The sequence below is a fragment of the Zingiber officinale genome, chromosome 6B, assembly GCF_018446385.1.
Source record: "Zingiber officinale cultivar Zhangliang chromosome 6B, Zo_v1.1, whole genome shotgun sequence".
In the NCBI taxonomy this organism is placed as follows: Eukaryota; Viridiplantae; Streptophyta; class Magnoliopsida; order Zingiberales; family Zingiberaceae; genus Zingiber; species Zingiber officinale.
The window spans coordinates 111,578,415-111,604,412 of NC_055996.1; the positions used below are offsets into that span (position 1 = coordinate 111,578,415).

General features: G+C 41.3%; 5 protein-coding genes and 1 long non-coding RNA gene across 8 annotated transcripts; 2 read left to right on the forward strand and 4 right to left on the reverse strand.

The window, feature by feature from the left end:
- Nucleotides 1–7,618: 7,618 nt before the first annotated feature.
- LOC121988929 (heat stress transcription factor C-2b-like) lies at nucleotides 7,619–8,928 on the reverse strand. The gene is made up of 3 exons (XM_042542661.1): nucleotides 8,800–8,928; nucleotides 8,411–8,684; nucleotides 7,619–8,346 (listed from the first exon to the last, which is right to left on the reverse strand). The coding sequence occupies exons 1-3, from the start codon at nucleotides 8,835–8,837 to the stop codon at nucleotides 7,762–7,764; spliced, it is 897 nt and encodes a 298-aa protein (XP_042398595.1). The 5' UTR covers nucleotides 8,838–8,928; the 3' UTR covers nucleotides 7,619–7,761.
- Nucleotides 8,521–9,357, forward strand: LOC121988930. The gene is made up of 2 exons (XR_006114134.1): nucleotides 8,521–8,662; nucleotides 8,749–9,357. It is a non-coding gene; the product is annotated as an uncharacterized LOC121988930 (long non-coding RNA).
- Nucleotides 9,358–14,941: 5,584 nt separating this feature from the next.
- Nucleotides 14,942–15,819, forward strand: LOC121990530. Its single transcript, XM_042544648.1, has one exon. The coding sequence runs from the start codon at nucleotides 15,010–15,012 to the stop codon at nucleotides 15,709–15,711; it is 702 nt and encodes a 233-aa protein (XP_042400582.1). The 5' UTR covers nucleotides 14,942–15,009; the 3' UTR covers nucleotides 15,712–15,819.
- A 1,043-nt stretch (nucleotides 15,820–16,862) lies between these two features.
- Nucleotides 16,863–17,660, reverse strand: LOC121990531. The gene has a single exon (XM_042544649.1). The coding sequence runs from the start codon at nucleotides 17,380–17,382 to the stop codon at nucleotides 17,035–17,037; it is 348 nt and encodes a 115-aa protein (XP_042400583.1). The 5' UTR covers nucleotides 17,383–17,660; the 3' UTR covers nucleotides 16,863–17,034.
- Nucleotides 17,661–18,442: 782 nt separating this feature from the next.
- Nucleotides 18,443–20,706, reverse strand: LOC121988931 (protein IQ-DOMAIN 6-like). 2 transcript variants are annotated; one of them, XM_042542663.1, is made up of 5 exons: nucleotides 20,374–20,706; nucleotides 19,997–20,275; nucleotides 19,681–19,908; nucleotides 19,386–19,499; nucleotides 18,443–19,293 (listed from the first exon to the last, which is right to left on the reverse strand). In XM_042542663.1, exons 1-5 carry the CDS (start codon nucleotides 20,440–20,442, stop codon nucleotides 18,649–18,651), a joined length of 1,335 nt encoding a protein of 444 aa, XP_042398597.1. In that variant the 5' UTR covers nucleotides 20,443–20,706; the 3' UTR covers nucleotides 18,443–18,648. The 2 variants fall into 2 exon arrangements, with proteins under 2 accessions (XP_042398597.1, XP_042398596.1); XM_042542662.1 differs by having other exon boundaries at nucleotides 18,443–19,296.
- A 1,223-nt stretch (nucleotides 20,707–21,929) lies between these two features.
- On the reverse strand, nucleotides 21,930–25,785 carry LOC121988932 (coilin-like). Of its 2 annotated transcripts, XM_042542665.1 has the most exons (7): nucleotides 25,429–25,785; nucleotides 24,154–24,218; nucleotides 23,873–23,950; nucleotides 22,992–23,061; nucleotides 22,667–22,817; nucleotides 22,352–22,531; nucleotides 21,930–22,272 (listed from the first exon to the last, which is right to left on the reverse strand). In XM_042542665.1, exons 1-7 carry the CDS (start codon nucleotides 25,639–25,641, stop codon nucleotides 22,259–22,261), a joined length of 771 nt encoding a protein of 256 aa, XP_042398599.1. In that variant the 5' UTR covers nucleotides 25,642–25,785; the 3' UTR covers nucleotides 21,930–22,258. The 2 variants fall into 2 exon arrangements, with proteins under 2 accessions (XP_042398599.1, XP_042398598.1); XM_042542664.1 differs by having other exon boundaries at nucleotides 21,930–22,531.
- Nucleotides 25,786–25,998: the final 213 nt, after the last annotated feature.

A 25,998-nucleotide genomic window follows, 5' to 3' on the forward strand; every position in this document is an offset into this window, starting at 1 on the left:
TGGCCTTGGCACGCCACATGATATCAATTGTATAAAAGAAGAATAAATCAGTTAGACCAAAAGGAAGGGGCGAGGAAAATGCTTACTCATGCTGCTCGAAAGCTTCGTTCGGATCGGGCTCAATCCGAATATGTACAGCACACCCTCGCAAAGCAGCTTGTGGATGTTGAATCTCTGCCCGGCCAACAGATTGGCCGCGTGGAGGTAATCTGACTGGCTCTTGTATTTACCAAGGTCCGGCGGGGTCGGCACGGTGGTCTGCCATTTAGTTCGGAAAGGTGGCCGCTCGGGAAAACGAAGGTAAAAGTAGTTCTCCTTCCAATGTTTGTTCGAGGTCGGCATTTTGTCGAAGAAAACAAGACCGATCCGCGACTGGAAGAGGAAGGTGCCCCACTCGGACTGTTTGGGATAGTAGAAATAGTGGAAAGTCTTGAGGACTAAGGGGATGCCGTGTAGCTTAAAGAGGACAACTACCCAACACAACAACCGGAAGGAGTTCGGGACGAGTTGGCCGAGCGAGAGGCGGAAGCAGTTGCACACCTCAAGGATGAACGGATGAACAAGAAAACGTAGACCGGCCACAAACTGGTCTCGAAAAAAGTAAATAGTGCCGATCGGAGGGTCGTGTGGCCGATCGGATGGGGTAGCTAGTATTAGTTCATGGTCAAAGGGAAGTTCGAAGGTTCGGGTGAGGCTCAGCGCATCCCTCTCGTCGAACCGGCTCTCCGTGGTGGTATACAGAGGCCGGGGGTGAGGTCAGACCGGCGAGAGGAACTGGCCATCACCAGGACAAGGGCCGAAGCAAGAGATGACATGGGTTAACGAGAAGAGTGGCTGGAACAGTGTCTAAGGGGGGCATGAATACGGCGAGAGTGCAAAGAAAAACGCAAAAGAACTGAAAGGAGAAGGGCGAAGGGGCCTTACAGAAGATATGACCGAAGGAGGAGGCGAGGGATCACCGGAACGCAGAGAAATGAGTTTGCCGAAACACTAAACGAGATGGAGCAGAAGCCTTCGGATGCGCACACTCGATAACGCGAAGCGGCTGGGGAAGAGGAGATGTCCTTATAAACGTTGGGCTCGATCTACCGGAGTCATCCGATCCAGGTCACGGGATCCGAGGAGCAGATCTGACCGTCAAATTCGAAAGACCAAAGGTCACATCAGCCCTGACAACTCGAGCGAGAGGTGACGGTTGCGCGACCACGTGGCGCCCGCTCACGGGTCGCATTTAATGAGCACCATTATGCGGGCGTGGTCGCGTACTCAGCCTTAATGGCGGTGATTTGCACGAATTCCGAGGAAATTCTAGGGACATCAGCGTTGACCAATGCCGGAGCGAAGGGACAACCGCTGGCAAACAAAACTTTCCAAGTGTCAGCCGGTGTCTCGCCGATCGGCATCACCCACTTGCGCTGTCCCCGATCGGATAGGCACTAACATCGGTAGCCGAGCGGTAGGCGTGTCACCAAGCCAACGGTCCAGTCAGTCGGACTTGCCGCCTCCTTCGACTAGACTTGGAGGGAAGACACGTGATCCGGTGGTATGGATTGGGGGCCCACATAGGAAGAAGTCAACGACACGGGAGAGTCAAAGTTTTGGCTAAGTGGGGAGGAAGTCATCTGGCCGACCGCCCGGAGTAGTTCCCGAGCCGAAACGAAGACAGCTCGACCTCGGGTCGAGCTTCCAGCGCTCACAAGCTCTTATAGAGGAACCACTGTGCCGAGTGGCCAATCTGCCCGGCCAAACTGCAGAACAGCTAGCTTGTACCCTGTCTGAGTATGTAATCGAGCGGCCTTCTCGCCCGGTCCGAGGTGCATGTATACACGAGTGCCCGGGAGGCCGAGCGACCAGCCCGTCCGACCCAAGTAGAGACAAAAGGCTTGGAAGAGAACAAAAGGGGCAGCAAGTGATATCATTCTCGAGACATCTGCCGCCGACAAACAGCATGGTCGGCGGCCAGGCCGTACCGAGGATCGTACGGGGGAAGTTTCCATTGCCGTAGCAGAGATATGCTCGGACAGTTGCGGTATGATGTCATATATGCTTTTCTGACACAAGGATTCTAAGGTATGCTTTGAGGAACGTGCACGCCTCGGGAAGCGTGTACGCGCCTCTCTGGGGTCCTATATAAAGACCCTGGACTTCGACGGAGGTATGATTTTTCTCTCATCTACTGTAGCCACAGTCTCGTTATTTTGCCTCTGATTCATCTCGTCGTTGTCTGACTTGAGCGTCGAAGGGTCGTCGCCGGGAACCCCTTCCCGGCCTGACTTTGTTACAGGTTCACCGGAGGTCCACGTCATCACGAAGATCACTCGAAGATAGTAGGAAACACCATGTCCCCAACTTTCATCGACTCAACGCACGGATAATTAAAATCATGAATTGTGGACCATATTTCCTCAAATAAATTACTACGAATTTAAGGACTCATTAATATCATAATAGAGTATTATATAAATGTTAAATTGGAATTTATAGCAAGAAGAATATATATTCATTAAAACAACAAGCAGTATGGGTTTCGTTAGTGTACGGTAGACACATATAATATCTATGTAGTAGGTGCAGTGAAGTTGTCAAAATCTGATTTTATTTATAATTTTGAATTAATTAGGTCGTCATTGTTCAGCAATGATAGATTCAGACAAGGGGCGGGGCCACTCTGGGTTGTTGGCTTTGTCGGAAGAAAATTGTCCAAATGGATCCATTTAGTTTAGGTTTATTGGTAGCTTAAAATTGGTCCAATTAGTTTAGCTTTTGTGTGACAGCATAGATTATATATTGTCACTTTAAATTTTTCAGCACGCTTAGTTGTTGTGACATCTTTTTCGGATTTGGCTTAGACGCTTTGGATCATCTTCACTAACCACTTTTGTGTAAAATACTATTTTGGTTTATTGTAGCATTGTTATATACGAGATTATAGGATTGGCGTGGCGAATTCACTGAATGGTAATTAGAGGGTAATTAAGTTAATGCAACAAAAACTAAAGAACATAAAATCAAATGTTAAAATACCTTAAATTGAAATTTATCATTGTACAAAACTCCCAATTCTTAATTTCCATTATTTTTTTTCTTCCCAAAAGTATTGAAAAAAAAAACTCTGACAAGAGTAAGGAATACATGTAAAACAACTAAGACGAACTAAGGCTATAAAATTTGAACAAGAAAATACAAAAAATGTTGAAAGAAAATTCAATTTCGTCAACCCCTACCAGACTGTCTTTGGTCCCCTGTTTAGAGTTTCTGAGTTGTCTTTAAAGCATTGTTATGCCGTAGGCGAGCTGACGCAATCATTTTTAGTCGGGTATTTTTCTGCAGTGTCTTATGATGCGATACATAATAGTGGGATCTGATAAAATTGAATAGTCAGAAATTAAGAAAATGTGATAGTCAGATGTAAAAAAAAGGTGACAGTCAGAACTAAGGGGACGTGATAGTTAGAAGTCAAGAGAACGTGGTAGTCAACATGTACGAAAAGAGGAGGTAGGATCATGTGACGACGTCATGATTCCCGGTCCGATTCTCACAGACCGGAGCTCTAGATCTGAGACACCATGGTAGGCAGTCGGGGTGATACCTGACCTGGATCTGACTGGTCGGGCTCTCACTGCCTAGTTCTACCTGCTCTCAGTAAGTTAAACTCCAAGTCAGCCAACTCCCGGTCGGCTCTTGGACGATTTCTCCACAGCTCCCGGCCCCCCACGGTTCAGGTCAGGTAGTATACCCGACTGATCATCCCGAGCTGCCCTATTCATACCCGGTCAGGACAAAAGGTGCTATATGACAACAATGTTAGAAAATCCTAACCACCTGTCAGAGAATAACTGTTGAGTGTCAGGGAATATTCCAACGGACTGCGATCATCTGTGAATAGAACCTTCCTTTAACCTACAGGAGGATGCCAAATGTCTTCATCACCCGACAGGACCTGACACCCGACATTCTCTAACATCGGCCAACCTCCAGAGGGACGCACTGTCATAAAAAAAGGGGCGTCCTCTCCCTTGCGCAGGTACGCTCTCTCGCACATTCACACTTGTCTTCTACTTTCTTTCTCCTTCATACACTGTTCTTCTAGGGAAAAGTACTTAACTTGAGCGTCGGAGGGCCTGCTCCGAGGACTTTTTCCCTGGTTTCTGACCTCTAATGCCCGTGTGCTTATCTGAGTGTGCGCAGAGCTCAGGTGCCATCGGCTCAATCATCGTCGTCTGTCAGCACCACGTGGAAGTCCATTTTTGAAAGCGCATACGAGAAAGATGTCTCAATCACCCCTCTATCAACGCCAGCAATAGCTCATCCGGCTTTCATCTGACTCAGATTCCAGACAGGATCAATTTGGCCCCATCTGTGGAAAATTTCTTCACCTGTTCTGGAGCGTGAAGATGGAGGGCACCAGGCGAATCAACGTGACCATGACAGTAGGGGAGTACGAACTGTTCAAGAAAGCTAAGAGACGAGCGGTTTCCGAAAAACAAACCACTATTTTGCGACCATACAAAATGTCTGTCGTTTCCAAGGACCCGACTAATGTTTCGAATAGAGGGTCTAAGAGGAAGCATCCCGAAGAGTCCCCGACCTTCTATCGGGAACCAATCCTGGACTACTACCATAAGAGCCCGGACTGTTATAATAAGAAAGAGCAATCGCAGACTTCTATGGCTGAAAGCTCATAGCCCAGGGACTCAAAGAAGGGGAAAGTTATAGTCCTCAGGGAGGAGCCCCGAGGGGAACCCGATGAGCAAGTGTCCTTCTCTCTAAGGGTACTAGAGGAGAAGCTATCGAAGGGGTACAAGCCCACGACCATTGGAGAATACGATGGCAGTAAAGATCCGGAGGATCATATCCGCAAGTTCTAGAATGCTGCATTGTTGCATCAATACAGCGACGCTATTAAATACCGAGTGTTCTTGAATATTCTATCTGGCTCGGCACAGGAATGGTTCGATAGATTGTCGAACGGGTCCATCACCTGTTTCCATGATTTTAGAACTGTCTTCTTGCGCCACTTCGCCAGCAGCAGGAAGTACCAGAAGACAGACCACTGTCTCTTCTCCCTCAAGCATACTCTCACGTCTCCAGACTCTCGCCCCAGTGTAAGTCATAAGTGAGCATGCTCTCACGCCTCCAGACTCTTGTCCCAGTGCGAGTTATAAGTGAGCATGCTCTCACGCCTCCAGACTCTTACTCCAGCGCGAGTTATAAGTGAGCATGCTCTCACGACTCCAGACTCTCGCCCTAGTGCGAGTTATAAGTGAGCATGATCTCATGCCTCCAGACTCTCGCCCCAGTGTGATTTATAAGTGAGTTTGCTCTCACGACCAACGACCTCTCAGTCGGGACTCCAGACTCTCGCCCTAGTGCGAGTTATAAGTGAGCATGTTCTCACGCCTCCAGACTCTCGCCCCAGTGCGAGTTATAAGTGAGCTTGCTCTCACGCCTCCAGACTCTTGCCCCAGCGCGAGTTATAAGTGAGCATGCTCTCACGCCTCCAGACTCTCATCCTAGTGCGAGTTATAAGTGAGCTTGCTCTCACGACCAACGACCTCTCGGTTGAAACTCCAGGCTCTCGCTCTAGTGCGGGTTATAAGTGAGCATGATCTCATGCCTCCAGACTCTCGCCCCAATGCGAATTATAAGTGAGTTTGTTCTCACTACCAACGACCTCTTGGTCGGGACTTCAGACTCTCGTCCCAGTGTGAGTTATAAGTGAGCATGCTCTCACGCCTCCAGATTTTCACCCGAGTGCGAGTTATAAGTGAGCTTGCTCTCACGCCTCCAGACTTTTGCCCCAGCATGAGTTATAAGTGAGCATGCTCTCACGCCTTCAGACTCTCGCCATAGTGCGAGTTATAAGTGAGCTTATTCTCACGACCAACGACCTCTCGGTCGGGACTCCAAACTCTCGCCCAGTGTGAGTTATAAGTGAGTTTGCTCTCACGCCTCCAGACTCTTGCCCAAGCACGAGTTATAAGTGAGCATGCTCTCACAACTCCAAACTCTCGCCCCAGTGCGAGTTATAAGTGAGCTTGCTCTCACGACCAACGACCTCTCGGTCGGGACTCCAAACTCTCGCCCTAGTGCGAGTTATAAGTGAGCTTGCTCTCACTATGAAAGACCTCTCGGTCGGGACTCTAGACTCTCGGCCCAGCGCGAGTTACAAGTGAGATTGCTCTTACGACCAATGATCCCTAGGGCAGGATTTCAAACTCTCGTCCTCGCATCTCAGCACGAGCTATAAACAAGCACACTATCACGCTAAGTAACTCACGAGGTCAGCCTTTTACACTCTTATTCCCGAGCGGGTTATCAGCAAACAAAGAAATACCAGGGAAAAAGGAAAAAAGAAACAAAGAGTGAGGTTCGACCAGAGTTGCATTTATTTAAACAAGTTATGGTGGAACAAGTAAATCAGAGTCTGAGTCTAGTCAGTCGAACCTGACCCTCCTTTGACTAGACTTGAGGGGGAGACTTGTAATACAGTGCATAATAATGGGGTTCGATAAGGTTGGGCAGTCATAAGTTAAGGGGGCGTGACAGTTAGAGGTCAAGGGGAGGTGATAGTCAGAAGTCAAGGGGAGGTGATAGTCAAAAATCAAGGGAACGTGACAGTTAACATGTATGGAAAGAGGAGGTAGAACCGTGTGATGACATCAGCAACATGATTCATGGTCGGGTTCTCACAAACCGGAACTCTAGATTTGAGACACCTTGGTAGGCAATCGGGGTGATACCTGAACTGGATCTGACTGGTGGGGGCTCTCACGGCCTGGTTGTACCTGCTCTCAGTAAGCTAAACTCCAGGTCAGCCAACTCCCGGTCGGCTCTTGGACGATCTCTCCACAGCTCCCGGGCCCCCACGGTTTAGGCTAGGTGGTATACTCGACTGATCATCCCGAGCTGCATTATTTATACCCAGTCGGGACAGAGGGCGCTACATGATAACAAGGTCAGGTAATCGTAACTGTCTGTCAGAAAATAACTGCCGAGTGTCAAAGAATATTCAAACAAGCTGCGATAATATGCGAATGAAACCTTCCTTCAGCCTACAGGAGGATGTCACGTGTCCTCCATTATCCAACAGGACCTAACACCTGACATTCTCTGACATCGGCCAGCCTCCAGAAAGACGCACTGTCATATAAAAAGGGAGGTCATCTCCCTTACGTAGGTACGGTCTCTCGTACATTCGCACTTGTCTTCTACTTTCTTTCTCCTTCGTACACTGATCTTTTGGGGGAAAAGTACCTGACTTGAGCGTCGGAGGACCTGTTCCGGGAACTTTTTCTCTAATTTCTAACCTCTAACGTCCGTGTGCTTGTCTGAGTGTGTACAGAGCTCAGGTGTCACCGACTCAGTCATCGTCGCCCATCAGTACCACGTAAGAGTCCGTTTTTAGAAGCGCATATAAGAAAAATGTCTCAGTCGTCCCTCTGTAAATCCTAAACCCTAAACTCTAAACGCCAGCAATAATTTATCTGACTCATATTCTGTAACTGGAGAAGTGTTTTGGGCGTGTAAACTAATTTTATTCTACAGAAAGCTATAAAGGATCTTTGATGCAGTAATAACAATCTGATGATGCTTAAGAACATGTCACTGAGAGCAATTCCATCGAATCTTATCAAGAACTGGTGTTTCTGATGAAAACTTACAGAAGGATACAAAACGATCACAGGAAATGGAGAAAAACAAAACAGAGGAGACTGCAAGAAGAGTTGGGGAAAAAAAACAGAGCCAAACTAGCAAAAGCTAAAGCCCATTCTCCGCTGGAAAAGAGAGAGGAAAAGCTGTTGGTCCTCTGCATACAATGCCCACAGTCGTTGGTCCTCCGCCTACAACGACCGGATCGACCGACGTCCCCATGTACGCCTCATGTGCTTCTTCTCCGTCTTGAATCCCTGCCCATGCGCCAAACTGATTCCTACCGCCAGCAAAGTCCCCTTTGTCGGTCCCGGAACAGAGCCTGGCTCGCTTCGCGCCTCCCTCGATGGCGTCCGTCGCAAGGCCAGGGAGATGGTCCAGTAGCTTGGAGTCTCCGGCCACCTTGACTAGAAACGCCAGCATCTGCCTCGGCCGGCGCTCTGTCTCCTGCACCCTGGTCCACATCCCTTCCATTCTCTCCTCGATCCTCCTCTGCTCCTGCTTTAGCCTCACCACCTCCGCTGCCACCTTCTCCTCCTCCTCCTCCACTTCCTCCTCCTCCCACCCCTCCTCCTTCTTCTTCCCACTGCTACCGCTGTTCCTCCGAACTATTAGCCTCAGCAGATGCGTCTGGCCACGCAGGAACGACGAGTGCGCGAATTCCCACCGATTCGGATCCACCTTGCGAAAACCCTGCGATTGATCGTTGAAATCAGATGCTCCACAAAATGCAAACTGTAAAATCTTTAGCACTCACGTAAGTATTAAGCTGGCGGACGAAGCTGGAAAAGTTACTGTGCTTGAAGTTGGAAGGGAGGAGCGCCTGCGAAAAAGCGAAAGGGTCCACGACGACGAAGCTGTTGTTGTCGTGGCCCCATCCTATGACGGTGTCCGTCGACGGATCGTCCACCATCCGATAAGTCTTCAGCACGAAGGGAGCCGCCACCGAGCCCCCCCGGCCGCCGCCTTCACCATGGCGGTGGTGATAGTGAGCGGTGCTGTTGCGGCCGTAATCTTCCATATGTTTTAGTCTAAAGTAGAAATTGCTAAAGAAGGTAAGAGTTGGTGACCAGAACTCTGGTATGTATTTTGCAGTAGTCCCAAGCGAAGGGCGAAAAACAGGGAGAAGACGACGGATACCAGTACCTCATCCGACGCGTGTCCCTCAGCGGCCACTCCTCCATGACTTCCCATCCACCAAATTTATTATTTAAACCTCCAAAGACGACGAAACACGAGTAGAAATTTTTGACATCGATTGTAACTTCCTTCCATCGTCGGAGTGAAATTTATTTCCCTAAATCCACAAACTTTTCTTCTTCGAATCTTTTTCACCGTATCTTCTCTGGTAGATCAAAAAGATTATGCAGCAAGGTGATGAAATGCGATTGCGCCACGTACTGGCCAACGACAAAGCATGTAATGCAGCAACGACGTACAGATCATGCCCCAACCGCTCTATGGTTCCACTCCAACGCTGCCGAAGATGGCGGTGATCCAGCTTTGCAATGGGCTCAGCCGTCCGACAGGTGGAGTACCACTGTTGTGGAAGAAGTTTGACAGCACTGGTACTCATGTTCCATTCCAGCGAGCCGTGTAAACTGCCTCTTAATTTGTGTTATCTAAGTCAAAATAATATGAAAACAAAATTTCGGTGTAACTTTATCAATGCAAATACGAGCATAGCGCATCAATAATACATGATAAGTGTTAAACTTGAGGAAAAAAGAGGCAGGTGCCTTTTTATTTTTTTAACATTACTTGCTTAATAGTTAATTTGTTCTTTCTCTATCGTGCAAATGAAGCTTTACATTGGGCTTATCCCCTTTAGAATAGCCGTTCTTGGACCTTCTTCAACAATTCTATCCACTTAGGAAAAAGGATCAAAAGGTAAAACTCAAGAACAATTAATGCCGGAATAAATTATTGATATGGGGCCCTTCACTTTTAATTCGATATGCACTCAATCAATCCTCAAATGTGCATTTCACGGTGACAAACTCCATGAAAGGAGTTGTTTACGTGTATAACAAGTGTTTTGAAATAGTGCTAGTATCTTTACTTAAACTACATGATAAAGCTAAGCAACATTATTTTTCAATGGAGATTATTCTCGGAAGTATTTATTTCTTTCTAGGTTACTTTAGTTAGTGCAATATATATTTAAAAATTTTCCCACAAAATCGAACCTCAATCAAGAATTAACAACAGGTCTGGTAAGAGTAACCACAACAAATCCAAATACTCTGAAGTCATGTCTATCAGGGGAAATCTATTTAGCTTGAACCTTCAGTTTACAATTGAAGGAGGAGTTCAGATAGCTTGCACTAGTACAGGAAAAACAAAAGCCGATCATTTTCATTTAGCATTGGTCTAATGGATAAGAGCTCATAGTGCAACTCCCTGCCAACGCAACGCAGCATTAAAAGAAATTGGAGGCATTAGCTAGTTAAAAACAAATCTGGTGCAAAAGTTAGGGAAAAGATGAAACATGATTGGGATGGATGGCTTTCACAATTTTTGTCATATAACGCAAAACCAGTTTCTTACTCGAGAAGAAATCTCTGAGTAGCAAGTAGTTTCAGATGGAGTAACAGGAACAGACCCATAAAGAAGACTTCAAAATGCATGCACAAGCTTTTTTTTTTTTTTTTTTTTTTTATCATCCACTGAAAAAGTGATGGTGCAGAGAATCTGGGGATCAAATTACATTAGTTTTGGATATTAATTAGTATATATTATTGTTAGATTATTTATTTATAGATTTTAGGATAATTGGATTCTTTTCCTTTTAGATTTTATGATTTCTTAACTAAACTATATAAAATATTTTTAATCATCAATTTAAGATTTAATAATATGATTAATTTTTTTCTTTTTCATAATTTTTATATAATATCAGAGCAAGCTTCTCTTTCTCTAACATAATTTTTCTACCGTCTCCTATTATTATTTGCTGTTGTAGCTGCAATCTCCTCCTGTTGCTGTCGATTTCGGCATCGATGCCTTATCCTGTCGATTATGACGACGATGACCTGTCTTGCCGATTTCGGCGTCGATACTCTTTTCTGTTGATTTCGGCGTCAACATTCTTTTCTGTCGATTTCAGCGCAAACGTCTTATGTTGCTGATTTTGACACCGAGGCTCTTTTCTGCCGCTTTCAACGTTGACGTACTATGTTGCTAATTTCGACGCTGATGCTCTTTTCTGTCAATTTTGGTGCCATGTGTTACCAATTTTAGTATTGACGTCCTTTTCTATTGATTTCAACATCGACGTCTTGTGTTGCCAATTTCTACATTTGATATCCTTTTCTGTCTCAAATTCTCTGTGAAACCACGGGTTGTCCTGACATCCATTTTTACGGATCGTACAGATGTGTATCCTTACAGTTTGGTTATTCCTTGCATTATTCGTCTGTCATCATGTCTGGTCGTGCAGATGCTTCATGGAAATCTGATTCGTATATGTTGGAGCAGTTTTAACAGTTCATTGCTTCACAACCTCTGCCATGTCAGCTTCCTCTCATATAGATTTGTCATCGTCTAGTATTTCAAGTATATTTTCATCGTTATAGATTTTGGACTCTGATGTCTCCCATCATATGTCATCTAATTTATCATCTTTTATTTCTTTTTTCTCGTTTATCTATATCTATTGTGACTGATGATGGTACTCCTATGTCATTAGTAAGTATCAGTTTAATTATTACATCTTGTTTATCTCTTACTGATGTTTATTATATTCCGAGTCTTACTTTAAATCTTATTTCTGTTAGTCAATTATGTAAATTTGGATAACTAGTCTCTTTTTCTACATCCAATTGTTATGTTCAGGATCCGCAATCTCAGAGGCTGATTGGGACAGGTCATAGGCAAAGAGGATTCTATGTTTTAGATCAACTCAAAGTATCAAAAGTTGTACCTTCGAGTATGGATTTATCATCTTTTCATCTGAATGGTTCATCTTCTGATTTTTATTTGTGGCACTCTCGTTTAGGTCATATTTCAGCATCTCTTTTGTAATTTTTAGCTTTTACAGGAATACTAAGACCTTTAAAAAGTTCTGATATTTCTGATTGTAATAGTTGTAAACTGGTCAAATTTTCTGCCTTATTATTTTCTAAAAGTCATTTTTTTCTTCTGCTCCATTTGATCTTATCCATTCTGATATGTGGGGACCCTCTCCTATTCCTACAAAAGGGAGGGGGTCAAGGTATTATGTTTCGTTTATTGATAATTGCATTCGTTACACTTGGGTATATCTTATGAAACACAAGTCTGATTATCTTACAATTTTCAACAACTTTAGAATTCTTGTGAAAACTCAACATTCTAGTGTCATAAAGTGTTTTCGTTGTGATTTGGGGGTGAATACACTTCGAATCATTTTTCACAATTACTTGCTTCTCATAGTATTATTCATCAAACCTCTTGTACAGATACTCTTGAAAAGAATTGTGTGGCTGAACGAAAACATAGGCATTTTGTTGAAACAACCCGTTCATTTTTATTATTTGCCAGTGTTTCTAGTACCTTTTGGGGAGAAGCAATCCTTAACCGTTTCTTATGTGATTAATCGAATTTCAACCTCACATAATTTAGGCTTGTCATCTTTTGAAAAATTGTATGGGCATGCTCCTCTTTATTCCTCTCTATGTGTTTTTTGTTGTACTTGCTTTGGCCTTCGTCCACATATCAGGTGTAATAAATTAGCCTCTCGGTCTGCTCTTTATGTCTTTTTAGGTTATGGTGTTACTCAAAAATGATATCGTTGCTTTGATCCCGTTAGTAAAAAATTATATGTCTCTCGTCATGTTGTGTTTCTTGAGCATATTCCATTCTTTTCTATTCTAGTTAGTTTGCATAATATGACAAAGTCAGATCTACTTTGTATTGATCTTTTTAATACCGACACTGAGGAAGTTTCACCCACAGCTCCTACTAGTAGTTCAACTGAATCTGGTACTTTGGTTCCTGAGATATCCGATCCACATGCTCCTCCTTCTGTCACTGCCCAATCATCTTCTGAGGTTGCAGATAATCCTTCTCTCCACTGTTGTCCATCCACTCGTGTTCGTAAGTCTACTAAACTACCAGATTTTGTTTACTCTTGTTATTCTCATTCTTTTGCTTCATTTGTTACATCTATTCATTATCTTTTTGAGCATGTATCATATAGAGAAGCTATTTGTAACCCACTTTGGTAGAGTGTTATGGCTGAAGAACTAACTGCTTTGTATCAGACTCATACATGTGATTTGGTTCTGTTGCCACCAGAAAAACACACTATTGGTTCTCGTTGGATATATATAAGATCAAAACTAAATATGATGGATCTATCGAGTGATACAAAGCTTATCTCGTTGCTAAAGGTTATTCTCAGGAGTATCACATGGAGTATGAGAAAACATTTGCTCTTGTTGCAAAAATGATGACTGTTCGTACTCTAATTGTTGTTTCTTCTGTTCGTCGATGGAGAATATCTAAGATGGATGTCAAGAATGCATTTTTAAATGGTGATCTTCATGAAGAAGTTTATATGACATCTCCTCCTTGTGTTTCACACCAACCTGGTGAAGTTTCCAGACTTTGTAAAGTGCTTTATGGTCTCAAACAAACACCTCGTGCTTGGTTTGAGAAGTTCTTTACAATGATTAATTCGCTTAGTTTTCATCCTAGTAATCATGATTCAGCATTATTTGTTAGATGTATGAGTGCAGGTCGTATTCTTTTATTATTATATGTCGATGACATGATTATTACTGGTGATGATTCTGATGGAATTGCTTCCCTGAAGTCTGAGTTGGCTCGTCGTTTTGCTACGAAAGACTTGGGTATACTGTGCTACTTTCTGGACATTTAGGTTGCTTATTCCCCGAAAGGTTATCTTTTATCCCAGTCAAAGTATATATCTGATCTGTTTGAGCATGCTTATCTTATTGATAATAGAGTCGTTAATACTCCTATTGAGACTAATGCTCGATATTCTCCATCTGATGGCTCACCTTTGTCGGATCCTAGTTTTTATAGAACTATTGTTGGAAGTTTGGTTTATGTCACTGTGACTCGTCCAGATATTGCGTATGTTGTTCATGTGGTTAATCAATTTGTCGTTGCATCAACTATGATTCATTGGGTTGTTATTTTTCGTATTCTCAGGTATCTTCGGGACACTCAATTTCAAAGCCTTTTATTTCCTTCTACTTCATCTCTTAAACTGTGTGCATACTCTGATACAGATTGGGTTGGTGATCCTACGGATCGTAAATCTACCACTGACTTCTGCATTTTTCTTGGTAATTCCCTCATTTCTTGGAAGAGTAAGAAGCAAGATGTTATTTTTAGATCTTCCACAAAAGCTGAGTATCGTGCTATGACCTCAACTACTTGTGAGATAGTTTGATCGTGTTGGTTGTTGGTAGATATGAGTATTTCTTTTCATCAACCTACTCCGTTATGTTGTGATAATCAGAATGCTATTCAAATTACACATAATTCAGTTTTTCATGAGCGGACGAAACATATTGAAATTGATTGTCACGTTACTCGTCACCATTTCCAGATTGACATCATCATATTGTCTTTTGTTCTTCAAAGGTATAGATTGCTGATATATTTACCAAGTCACATTCTGCTTCACACTTTCGTTTCTTATCTAACAAACTCTTAATGCTTTTAGCTGTAATATCGTGAGTTTGAGGGGATGTTAAATTATATATATTTAACTTTTAGAATAATTTAGTTTTTTTTTCTTTTAGAATTTATACTTTATATTTTCAATCATCAAATTTTTGATTCACTATTTTTTTTTCCTTTTTACTTAATTTCTATAATTATCATAGATCTGTGCTAAGAAAAAGGAAAATTGAATTTGCATTTTAATTGGATCTGTACATGTTCCATTTTGCAATGCACTTAAACATATATGGCACCTACTTGTGGCAGGGAAAGCTGCATACGAAGCCCCACCTATAATTCATTCCTTCACATCTGAACTGAAGACCAATTATTTGAGGACAATGAACCAACTTGCTGCACTCTCTTCATGCACTTGAACGCCGGGCCCACTTCCATTCCACGTGGCTGGACAACTGTCACTAGTGTTTTTTATCCTCGCTCGAGCAGAGCTGAATTAATTCACTTAAACTTTAACAAAATGTCCTTCAGCACTGCTAACGATCTTATCTCACTTTGTTTGGAGGACTTTCTAGCTATTTCTAATTCAATAATTGAACTAAACGTCTTCACTACCGCCTCTGTTCGTTGCCCTTTAAATACCTTCACTCCACTCTTCCCTTCCCTGCAGCCACCCACCGAAGCATTTGGTTTTACTAGGCAAGGGCCGTCCAAATTATGGAGTCCACAGGAGCAGGGAAGAGGCTTTGGCACGTAGTGAGTGTGGTGTTGTACATGATCCGGAAAGGCCTCTCCAAGGACAAACTCATGATGGATCTCCACCTCCTCCGCAAGCGCGGCAAGTTCATCGGAAAAGCCCTTGGCAACCTCATGACGCTCCTCCATCACCGTGGCTACCGCCGCCGCCACCATGATCACCACCACCATCATCGTGGAGTGAGCTTACTGAACTCTGGCTTCTCTTGCCGATCCCTGGATCCAGATGTCCCCTTCTACGACCCAAGGGATGTGGAGTTTAGCTGCAGTGCCACTCCCACCTATCCTTCCTTCGACCGGAACCGCCGCCGCAGCCACCATCGCTACGATGATTATGAAGCGATGGCCTTCGCGGAGGCACTTGATATGCTGAACTACGAGGAGGACTGCGCCGAGTCGTCTTCCGTGGCACCATCTCAGTCGCCGGAAGGTAGGCTGTGGAGCTGTCAGAAGAGCCCGGTGACAGAGCGGCGACTAGTAAGGGTTACTGACTCGCCATTCCCTGTGAAGGAGGAAGAGGGGGAGGTGGAGAAGCATATAGACGAGCAGGCAGAGCAGTTCATTAGAAGGTTCTATGAGCAGCTTCGCCTTCAGCAGAGGATGAATCCAATGACTCCAGAGTATAAACATCGTTGGAATGAGGCGGCGATGGGTCTAGCCTGAGATAGATGTTCCTGTAAATGCCAAGTGTTTGGATATGTGAATTATACCAATAATAACTTGTAAAAATTTCAAAATATCAAAAATATATTTTAAAAATAAATTCAGAAAGGGAAGTCACATAATGTCATTACATTTTTTTTTAAAAAAATTAAAAAATGCATTTATTTTTTAATTTAGAATAATTTAAATTTTAAAAATACTATATACATTTAAATTAATCTAATTTTAAAAACAAATACTATTCTCTTAATTCTTCTCGCTACCATAATTTTTTCCCTCTATTTTTGGCAAAATTACTAGGCAAACTTAAAGATAGTTAAATTCAAAAAGAAATATTTCTAAATGTTTTTTTTGGATTATTGCTGAGTTTTTCTTTTTATAATTGTAGACATTTTAAGTTAGATAAAACTATTATACATATCTAAATTGGTTTAAATTTATATGAATAAAAATGTATACTGTTTTTGGGACACATTTGTTTGTTATAAAATTTTATTCTTTTAGTAATAATTTGTCCCAAACATATGATTATAGGGCATTTTTGTTTTACATAAATTTTATTTTGTATTTTAGGACATAGCTACGTTTTTATATGCTTTAAAATCTTTATTTCAACATTTGGGATAATTTATAAGTCACTAATTAGCGCGCTTCGGCATGCTACACATCCTTATACAGTTATACTACATTTTTATGTCACCAAAACACATATAATATATATTTTTTTTTGTAATTTAATAAGGACATAAAAAACCCATAAATTAAAGTGTCCCAACTTTTTTCGGGGTATAGTTTTGTAGGATTGGAAGATAAAATAGCTTAAAAATAGTTTTGTATATCACGTTTTAGAATGTATTTCGTGTGCTCCTGAAAGTGAAATTATAGTAGTTCTACAATGTTGATGACCATGGCAACCTTAAATGCTTTATGGTTTTAGAAGATCAAAATCTACCGTTCTTGTTTTCAAAACAGTTTACATCAATTTAAATTTATTAAGCTGAAAATATTTTTGGGTTGGCCCAATTTTCAGTCCAAAATCAACTCATGATCTCTCAGTCTTTGATGCAGGCAACCAAAGGTGTTATGAAGCTGTGCTCCAGATTTATAGAGAAAGATCATAATTAATCTATTTCAATCGAAAAAGGAGGAGGTTAACCAACGATCTCAATAATAGAAATCCCATCACAAAAACATCATCATCACTCAACTAATTTTTGCGAGCAACGTAACAAAGTTGCAATCTTTTCTAATGTCTAAGATATATATATAAAATCAAAAGGCATGAAGATGCAATACTATATAGTACTACTGGTATCTTACGAATCACCACCACCCAATTCTGTCTTTGAGCCACCTGAAGCTTTTCCTTAAGCTTCCCTTCATCTTTCCCTGCATAGCATAGGCCTTATATCCTGCCACTCTCTTCTTCCTCTGCATCTCAGGGTCGCCGAGGCTCCAACCGCTCCTGAAAGAAGAGGAACCAGAGCTGCCGCTCCACTCCTTCAGATTCGTCTCCCTAGGAACTTGGCTGTGGCTCTGGGAGGAAGCATAGGATGCGCTGTAGCATCCGAGATCGTGAGTTCCGGAGACTGAACGCTCGGGCCTGTTCCCGTACACCTCCATCTCTATCCGCCCATCTCCATAGGCCCTAGGCCTGAAGTCCTCCATCATTATTAGCGACCAAATGACAGCGTACGCCTTTCTGCCTTGAGTCTTTCTGAATTGGTAGGGGTTCACCGAGAACTTTTGTACTCCATCTTTAACGTGATCTCACTTTTTATCGTGGGCTTCGAGCAAGAAAGCTAATTAAGTGGAGGGCCGCCCTTCTTCAGATCGAAGAATGGAGATGGTGGTGGTGGTGGTAGCCTGGGAGGGTAATCCGCACTGCACTCTCACTAGATGTCCTGATCAGATCTGGGAAATTATTTTGGAGATTTTAGGTACAAGTTCAAATTGATATGGTCAAGCTCCACTAGATTATTTTAATATATTTAAATTAGATCTGATGTGCATTTAAAGATGCATGTACGTACGACCATTGTTTACGAAGTTGCGATATTAAATTGAGCAGCCAATAAAGTTCTTATTAGTTTCCCTCCATGGTTAAAAGATGAAATCTACCATCCAGCAATCCTCACAGCTCAGGAAACTATAATTCACCAAAAAAAAATTTTCCTCAACTTTACCTTCTAGTTTTTAAAGGGTTGGTGGGAATGGAGTTGGAAATTTTAATGCATTGTTCCAACTACATGAGGAAACTAATTGAATTTCTTATCCAAAAACTCCCCAACACATACCTAAAAAAGAAAAACAAAGTTAAATAGACAGTGGTAGTGGTAGGTTTGACAATTTGCTCTATGCATGCGTCCTAGTAAATCAATGGAATGTTTCTTTCCCACATGTAGTTGCGAACAAATTATTCATCGTCTCCTTGTGCATCAGACGAACTGAAGTAAACCTAATTTTTTAAAGTCACTTTGAAAAGTGACACGATTACAGAGAAATGATACAAAGGTCTCTTCTGGCACTGTTGATCAATAGCCGGACGAAAGAAAAAATTCTTTTCCTGCGCCGTAGATATCTATCATCATTTCGATTCAAATCAGCAGTAGTACTGCATGTACAGTGTGTTAGCTTCAATATTTCAAAAAGTAACTGTTAAATTTAAACTTCTTAAACAAGAAAATGTCTCAATTTAGAACAGAAATTAATCACAAGCATCCACTCACAATTAATCACTAGTACTCCCATATGTTTTTATCGTTGCACAAGAACAGAAAACTCGACAAGAACATTTTACGATTTCACATTTTAGACAAAAATGAAGCTGACTCCCTTGGTAATAAAAACATTTCGCTCAAACATCATAATCACACATGAAGTTAAAGAAGCAAAAGAGGCCCAAAATAGTCATGCAAATGAAGCTCTACAACAGCTCTAAGATGCAAATGCATGTCGCGCATTGTAATTGTTTTCCTTGTCCATGCTTCTCAGATCAGAACGGTCCGCTATCTTCACGTCGGTACTCGATAAAGTTTTCCGATGAGAACGGCCATCGCCAACATCCGCAAATGAAGGGCCTTGCACTGATGATCTTATAGCATTCAGCACTTTCCGCTTTGCTTTGATTGATTCAGTCAAGTTCATGTAGTTGGGACGAGTTCGGCAGTTGTCCTCATTCCTCTCCGAAGCTAAAAGAGTGGTGTTTGAGATTGGTGTAGACATGCAAAAGGAAGACGACGACGCAGAACTCTCATTGTAATAAAACTCAGTGCTCGGGGAGGAAACATAGCGTGTTCTACAGCAGTGACTGTTGGGCATGTTCGGAGGTCTTGCAGAAATCCTTGTGGAGATGTAGTTCTTGCTTATTTTCACTGAATTGGGCTCTGAGCACGTCGAACAGACGCCGCAGCCTTCCTCTTTGGATAGGATTTCAGAAACATCGTTCGGGATTTTACGATCCATCAACCTGTTCTCCCATGGTTTTGCAGCCATCCACCTCTCCAACCAACTCCAATTGCCTGCACTCTTATGATCTAAACCATGATGCTTCAGCGAGGCTGGAGATTGCTTTGACCTTGGCTGCTGAGGAAAGATTATTGCAGAAAAAATCCATTGCCAGTCGTCAAAAACGAAGTGAGAAAACAAGGGCTATTCGATTAAACTGAATTTACCTGTTGAGAAAGAGCATAAGCAATGGCTCTTTCCCTCCTGAAAGCTCCTCGTCGCCTCATGTGTAGCTTTGCTCTGACTTCCTCTACTGTTCCTGGACTGTCGCACCATCCTCCCTGGAACCACAAATGTTTCAGAGAGAATTTTTTTCGAAATCTAAAACAAAAGGTTTTGATTCAAATCTACAATAACAAGTTCAGGAATAGTTTGTGTCCTGTAGTTCCTGATGTAACAAACAATGAATCAAAGGATAAATTATCATGCCCTGCTCGAAACACAAAAGGAAGTGAATTGTACCTCTGCTTCCTTTAGAGGATCAAGATTTAGACGACGGGCTTCGAGCATCTTCTGTACGGCCTGACCGTCGGTGGACATGCGCACACGGTTAGCTCGGACGCGAGCCTGAACGCGGACGAGGGCCTGCATGCACCTCAGTGTCACAGCGGCCTGTTTCCGCACCTGCCGCCCCCGAACTATGGCCTGCAGCCGGACGATCCCCCGAAGAGCCCGCAGCGCTCGCCGAGCCTGCGCGGTGCAAGGGAAGAAGACACATTGACGACCACACAACTCCCAGAGAGAGAAGGGGGGAAAAAAACCCGTCTTGGTCGCTTACCAAGAAGGCGCGGAAGGCGGTCTGGATGCGGATGGCAGCCCACTCCTGGCGGACCGCCCTGAAGTCCTTGGGCGGAGCACGGACGACCGTGGCGACAGCGGCGGTGAAGGCGTCGGCGTTGAGTGACGATGTGTCAGACGCCTCTGAGGCGGCCGAGCGGTGGCTGCTCCCCCTAGAACCCCGACGCAAGGAGAGGTGATCCCAGGAGGCGCTCCTCCATAGCTTCTTCCACTTCCTGCTACTTCCGTTGCCACCACCATCACCACTCTTTCCCTTCATCTATGAATTTTAAAAAAAAAAATCAAAAGAAAAATCAGATTGTGCGGCTTAAAATACAACGGAAATGAAGAGAAATTAGCAGAAAATGAAGCGAGTACAGTATTATCTTGTTCTTGCTTCTTGAGGGATACGACGAAGGACTTGATCCAATTCCCTGAACCACCCATCTCTCTAGAATTAATCCTGTTCCCGAAGGAGAAAGGAATTCACGAGAGATGTTGTTTAACTCCCAGAGTTTCCAGAGAGACAAAAGAAGGAAGCAGAGATAGATTAGCCGGTTGTAGCTGCAGAGGAAGACAGAGCGAGTGACAGAGAGAGAGAGATTCAGAGAGGGAGAGGAGAAAAGGAAGAGAAGATTAGACGACGTGGGCGCGGGGCGTGGGCCGTGGTTTGCCAATTCAAATTCAAAGGAGGGAGAGGGAAGGAAAGGAACAAACGGCACGAAGGCCAACGCCAAAAACTTTCGCTTTTGTTGAGTAACGAGGTGCGCGCAATCATGCCGCAGACGCACTGTGTGTTTACTGCTCAGTAGCAGCGCTCACGCGGCCGTCCTATTTTTGTGCTCACCTGTTTTCTTATGCTCCCAGACAGCCCATGCGTTTTTTCAAACAAGTCCGAAAGATTTGTTTTTAATACGACAGATTACCTTGAAATACAGATAAATAAATCATAGAGGATTTTATCCAGTAAAAATAACGCATACAGGGTATCTTAAAATTCACTTCAAGCCTCCCTTAAGCAGCATCTGCTAGTTAGTAACGACAAATTATGACTTTAATTATCTCGTGATCATGGAAAAGGGCGGAGTGGACACATTTTATGAGGCAAAGTTCCAAGATCACATGTTTCCATTTTGAATTTTCGAAATCACGTCCTGTACTGCCTTTTCAATGATTTTTGAATTTATAAGGACTGTGAAAGGTAAAATAACTGCATCAATTTTTTTACCCAATAAATATCTCTTTAAAAGTTTTTTTTTTCCTTTCACCAAAACAAAATCACATTTTAATCATCAAAATACTATATTTTTAGGGTTGACAATAGACATCTCATAATTATATATCCAGACATATATTATCTTGTTAGATACCTATTGATATGTTGTCAAAGTCAAGTTTGATATCCAATTATGCATAAGATAAAGCTATGCTTTAGTTTAGACTTTAGATTTGATGCCCATGGATACTCTCTTATTTTACTCATTCTGGACGAGTACAAGTGGTTTTGGCCATTTATTTATCTTGAATATTTAAATTAGTTCAATTTAATCGATGTAAATTTGCATAGTCCCAGAAAAAATAGGTACATAATCTATTGACATTCGGTATTCAAGTCAAATTAAGTGATATATATATATATATATATATATTAGAGGTTTTATGAGAATACATGATGGAATACTCAAGCAAGTAGAATAAATATCTCAGCTAAAATACATTAATAAATCATTTGGCTAAAATATAAAAAAAAAAGTCATGCCAAAAGTTACCTCAAAATCTTTGATGAAGTGTTCAGTAGCTTTTGTTTGAGATGAAAAAACTATTTTTGAGTTAAAAAAGGATCATCAATATATATCTAAACAAAATGCATTGATAATTAAATTATTTGCTGAAAAAAACATATAAAAAGCATCTTAGTGATCCAAAATAAGTCATAATCACTAAAAAAATCCACATACTTTTGAGAGAGTTTTAGTATAGCGTGTACACAACCAAGTTAGCAAATAACAGCTGAAGTCTTATCACGGGATCGACTAACATTTCTATATATTGTTTATCAATATATATATATATACACACACAAAAGTTGGGTAGGCAAACATTTCACAGTTCCAAAACCCAAGTTGGCATATTGCTTCAATGTCCCAAAACTTGGTCTCCTCCATTGAAACCTAACATTTCTTAATTGAAATGCCAACCATTGATGAATTAACACAGTTCTCTCACCACTTAGATTCCAAAACTTGGGTTCCTCCATTGAAACCTAACATTTCTTAACTGAAATGCTAACCATCAATGAGGAAACACATCTCTCACTATTTGGATTTAGAGTATTTGTTGGAGTCGAGATACTTGCCTGAAGTGTAGCAGCCAGATTTGCCACCATGATTTCGTGAAGGACTTCTTCCTCTCACACCCCATGCCCAGGAAGCCGGGGGGTTCTTATTAGAAATCCAACAATCCCAGTATTCCTGCGGAAGTAGGCTCTTCTCAGTTTGATCATTCATCTGGTCTCTGGAAAAATCTGATGCTATCTCTAAAAACCAAAACAAAAAAATAAAGAAAAATCATAGATATTTTCTACAAGTCAAGTAAATCAAATGATCTTGTAAACTTGCAAGTATCATTAGCAAAAAAAAAAAAGTTTAGTAGTGAGAACAACAACAAACACCTATGAAATGGGTAGCTGACGCTTCAGATTTAGCTTTTGCTACTTCCACGTCCCAGTTGTTAATTGGTGCTGCATCCGTGGGGTTATTTTTAAAAGCATCTTCATCTCTCCCTTCAACCATCCTTTCTTTTCCTGAAGTTTGCAGAGGTGCCTAGATCACGTAGACATATCAAAGCACAAACCAACTTAGATTTTTCTTGTTTTTTTAATTTTCCAGACGAACTCTTTCAATTTTCTAGGACAAGGGATCCTGTTCTCAGATATACTAAAAATGCTTTTGAAGAATTGAAAACATGTAGAGCAATATCTTGCTAATAGAGCAAACCTTTTCGTGCTTGTCAGTGGCATCAGCAACATGAAGAGGTGAATCAATGTTAGCATGCAGCTGATCAAACCTGTAGGTAACAAGAATAAGATGATTCGTAATGTCATTGACAGTACCACAACCAGCAAACACAAAATAAAACAAACAACTAATCCAAATTAATTGCTTATATGCTCACAAGATAAACCATGGGCTTTCCAGTAGACTTGCCAATATAGGGTTTGAAAAAAAAACATATAGCTAACTTAAATGATGGGGTTGCATAAGAAAATTGAACTCAATTCAGTACAACAATAAAATATAAAAGCATATTAGACTTTTTCTAATTCAAGCATTGTAGAGTTTCAATACAATGTCATACTGATGAAAAGATATTTTCCTTTAATAAGAATTTTTCTTATTATAGATTTAGATGATAAACCATGGGGACATACCAATATACATAAATGGTGGGTTTTCCAATAGGCATACCGTTCTCCTTTTTAATAGTAAAGTAATTTGCAATTTCTTCCATGCAAAACAAGTTAAGCTGATTAAAGATAAGTTTAGGAGGAGAAGATGCTTGAAGATCACTCAACACTCTTATTGGATTATACAATAATGCAATGCGCCCTTGTACATGTGCACAATCAGAAGAATAAACTTTCAACTAGAATGCAATGCAGCTGCAAATACCTACAAATAAATATGCTAAACAGATACAGAATGGTCAAAATAAAGAAACTTTACTTCAGTTCAAAGGATTATTTCAGTACAACCTTTTTCTGTTCAAGGTTGATAAAGCATGAGTTTTTATTGAAATATGTTTGATATCTTAATCATCCCCACATATTTTCCTTTTCTTAGTCCTTGACTGCTCTTGGAAAATTTCAATGCATTACCTTGCAACATTATTGGTATCTTGAATTGCATCTTCCTGTATCTGAATCTTCCTGTTCTTAATAGCCTTCTTTTTCACTCTAATAGTCAAATAGTGAAAAACAAAGTGTTACAAGAGACACAGTCAAAAGGAAAAATAATGATGCACGACAATAAAAAGTTCATCTAAACAAAGGAAGGTCACTGTCCCTAAAAATGCTAGTTGACTCAAATGGAGGAAGGTCCTTCAGCTAGTGAATATCATAATTCCTTGAAACACAAAGTCAGGAAAGACTGCTTTTACCTGATGATGTCACTGTCCCTAAAAATGCTAGTTGACTCAAATGGAGGCAGGACAAATTCACCCATCTGCAACAAAAAATTAAATGTTTCACAAAATGCAATATCATGTGGATTTTGAGCAAGATTCAAACTTGAAAGTCAGTATCCACATTTAAAACGAATTGGATTTTCATATAATTTTACAATTGAGAACATCTAATATTGATATTTGCATTGAGACACTGTAAAGGATAAAATATATATGCTTTAGACCTGTGTTCCATGTAAATATTCTTTCCTATTTAATGGAATTGGTAAAATTACAATGAGAGTGTCTGTTTTGCTTTAAGAAAACAATCCACTGTGTTTTTTTTTTTTGTTTTTTTTTTTTTCATTTTTCAAGTTATTTTATAATTTTTTTTTTCTTTTTGATGAAAATCAAACTTCTTTTTTATTGAAAATAAATTTATCATTGAATGATGACGATATCTTGATAATAAATATTTGTTTTCAATTTCTAAATTCATTTTTAAGGAAAATAAAAAATAAAAACAAAAATATCATGAACTAATACTAATAGCATTCAAACTAATTAAATTGCTTTTATTTCATTGTCTCTCTCTTTTTTTTTTCCCTACCTCTACCTCTACTTCTTAAAGCATCCACTTCAGTTAACCTATCTAAAGATTTTATCCTAAATTTTGGATAGGATAGCTAAAAAAACTCGTGCATCAGATTACTCTATCCATTACCTAAATTTTGCATTTATGAATAGTGCTTCTCTAAATTTAGAGAATGGAATTCATTCCCTAAACATTATAGAGGAGAGAAAAAATAAGGAGGCTGATATATGGTGTGGTGAAAAGTGGTTAACGAAATTTAATAAAATAACTTTCTTATTTTAAATTATGCATTTTGGATAAGAAAGCTGGTGTGGATGCTCTAACACCTTCCATTCCACAGATTCTTTTAAACCTATAAAATTTATTGAGCAAACATTACAATGTAAACTTATTTCGGAAAGGAATTATTTATAAACACCTGAAATCAAAATTCTAACTATGACCAGTTGAGCACCAAAACAACAGCGTTAAGAGAGAACTGTGGTGTATCTATCATTCGAGCAGACAAAATAAATCGATCCAATGTTGGCTAGATTCAGGGCGATACAACTCGCCCGCGAGACCGTCTCAAAATAATCTTCACAAAAAGGCGGCATCAGTGCTGCAAGGTTCAAGATCATACTCGGTTGCAAGGAGGAAAGAAAGGATGTGAAAAGACAACCGGAAGTGCATACATAGAGGAGGAGGCCGAATGGGCAAGTGCGACGTAGGCTGAAAACATCGGAGATGTGGGCGGCGACATCTGCGACGGTGGCGAAGTTTTCTGGACGGACGAGGAGCCACGAGCGGCGAAGATGATCCTTGCGCTGGGACTTGGAGAGGATGCGGCGATCCTCGAATTCCAGTCGGATCCGCATCGGCATCAGCATCGGCATCGGCTCCTCCATGCTTTTGCAAAAAGCAAGCAAAGAGCGAAAAGAAATAGGCCGCTTAGGGTTTGCAGCTCTGAGACTAGAGCACTCAGCGAAGCGCGGCTTTCGAAGCTGAAGCAAGACTTCGGCTTTGCCCGCTACCCAACAAGTTACCCTCAGCTGTTTGGTTTCCTTCTCGCTTTTTTTTTTTTAAAATTATGTTACACAATTTTTAATCCGTATTATCTCTCTTCTCGTATTAATACTGCTTTTACGTTAACTTTAAAACCAATTATAAATGAGGAAAAAAAAAACACTAAGAAGTAAGAACTATGTTTTGTAATGCTGTAATTCATATACAACCATATATGAAACTGAATTGTTTTTAGTTTT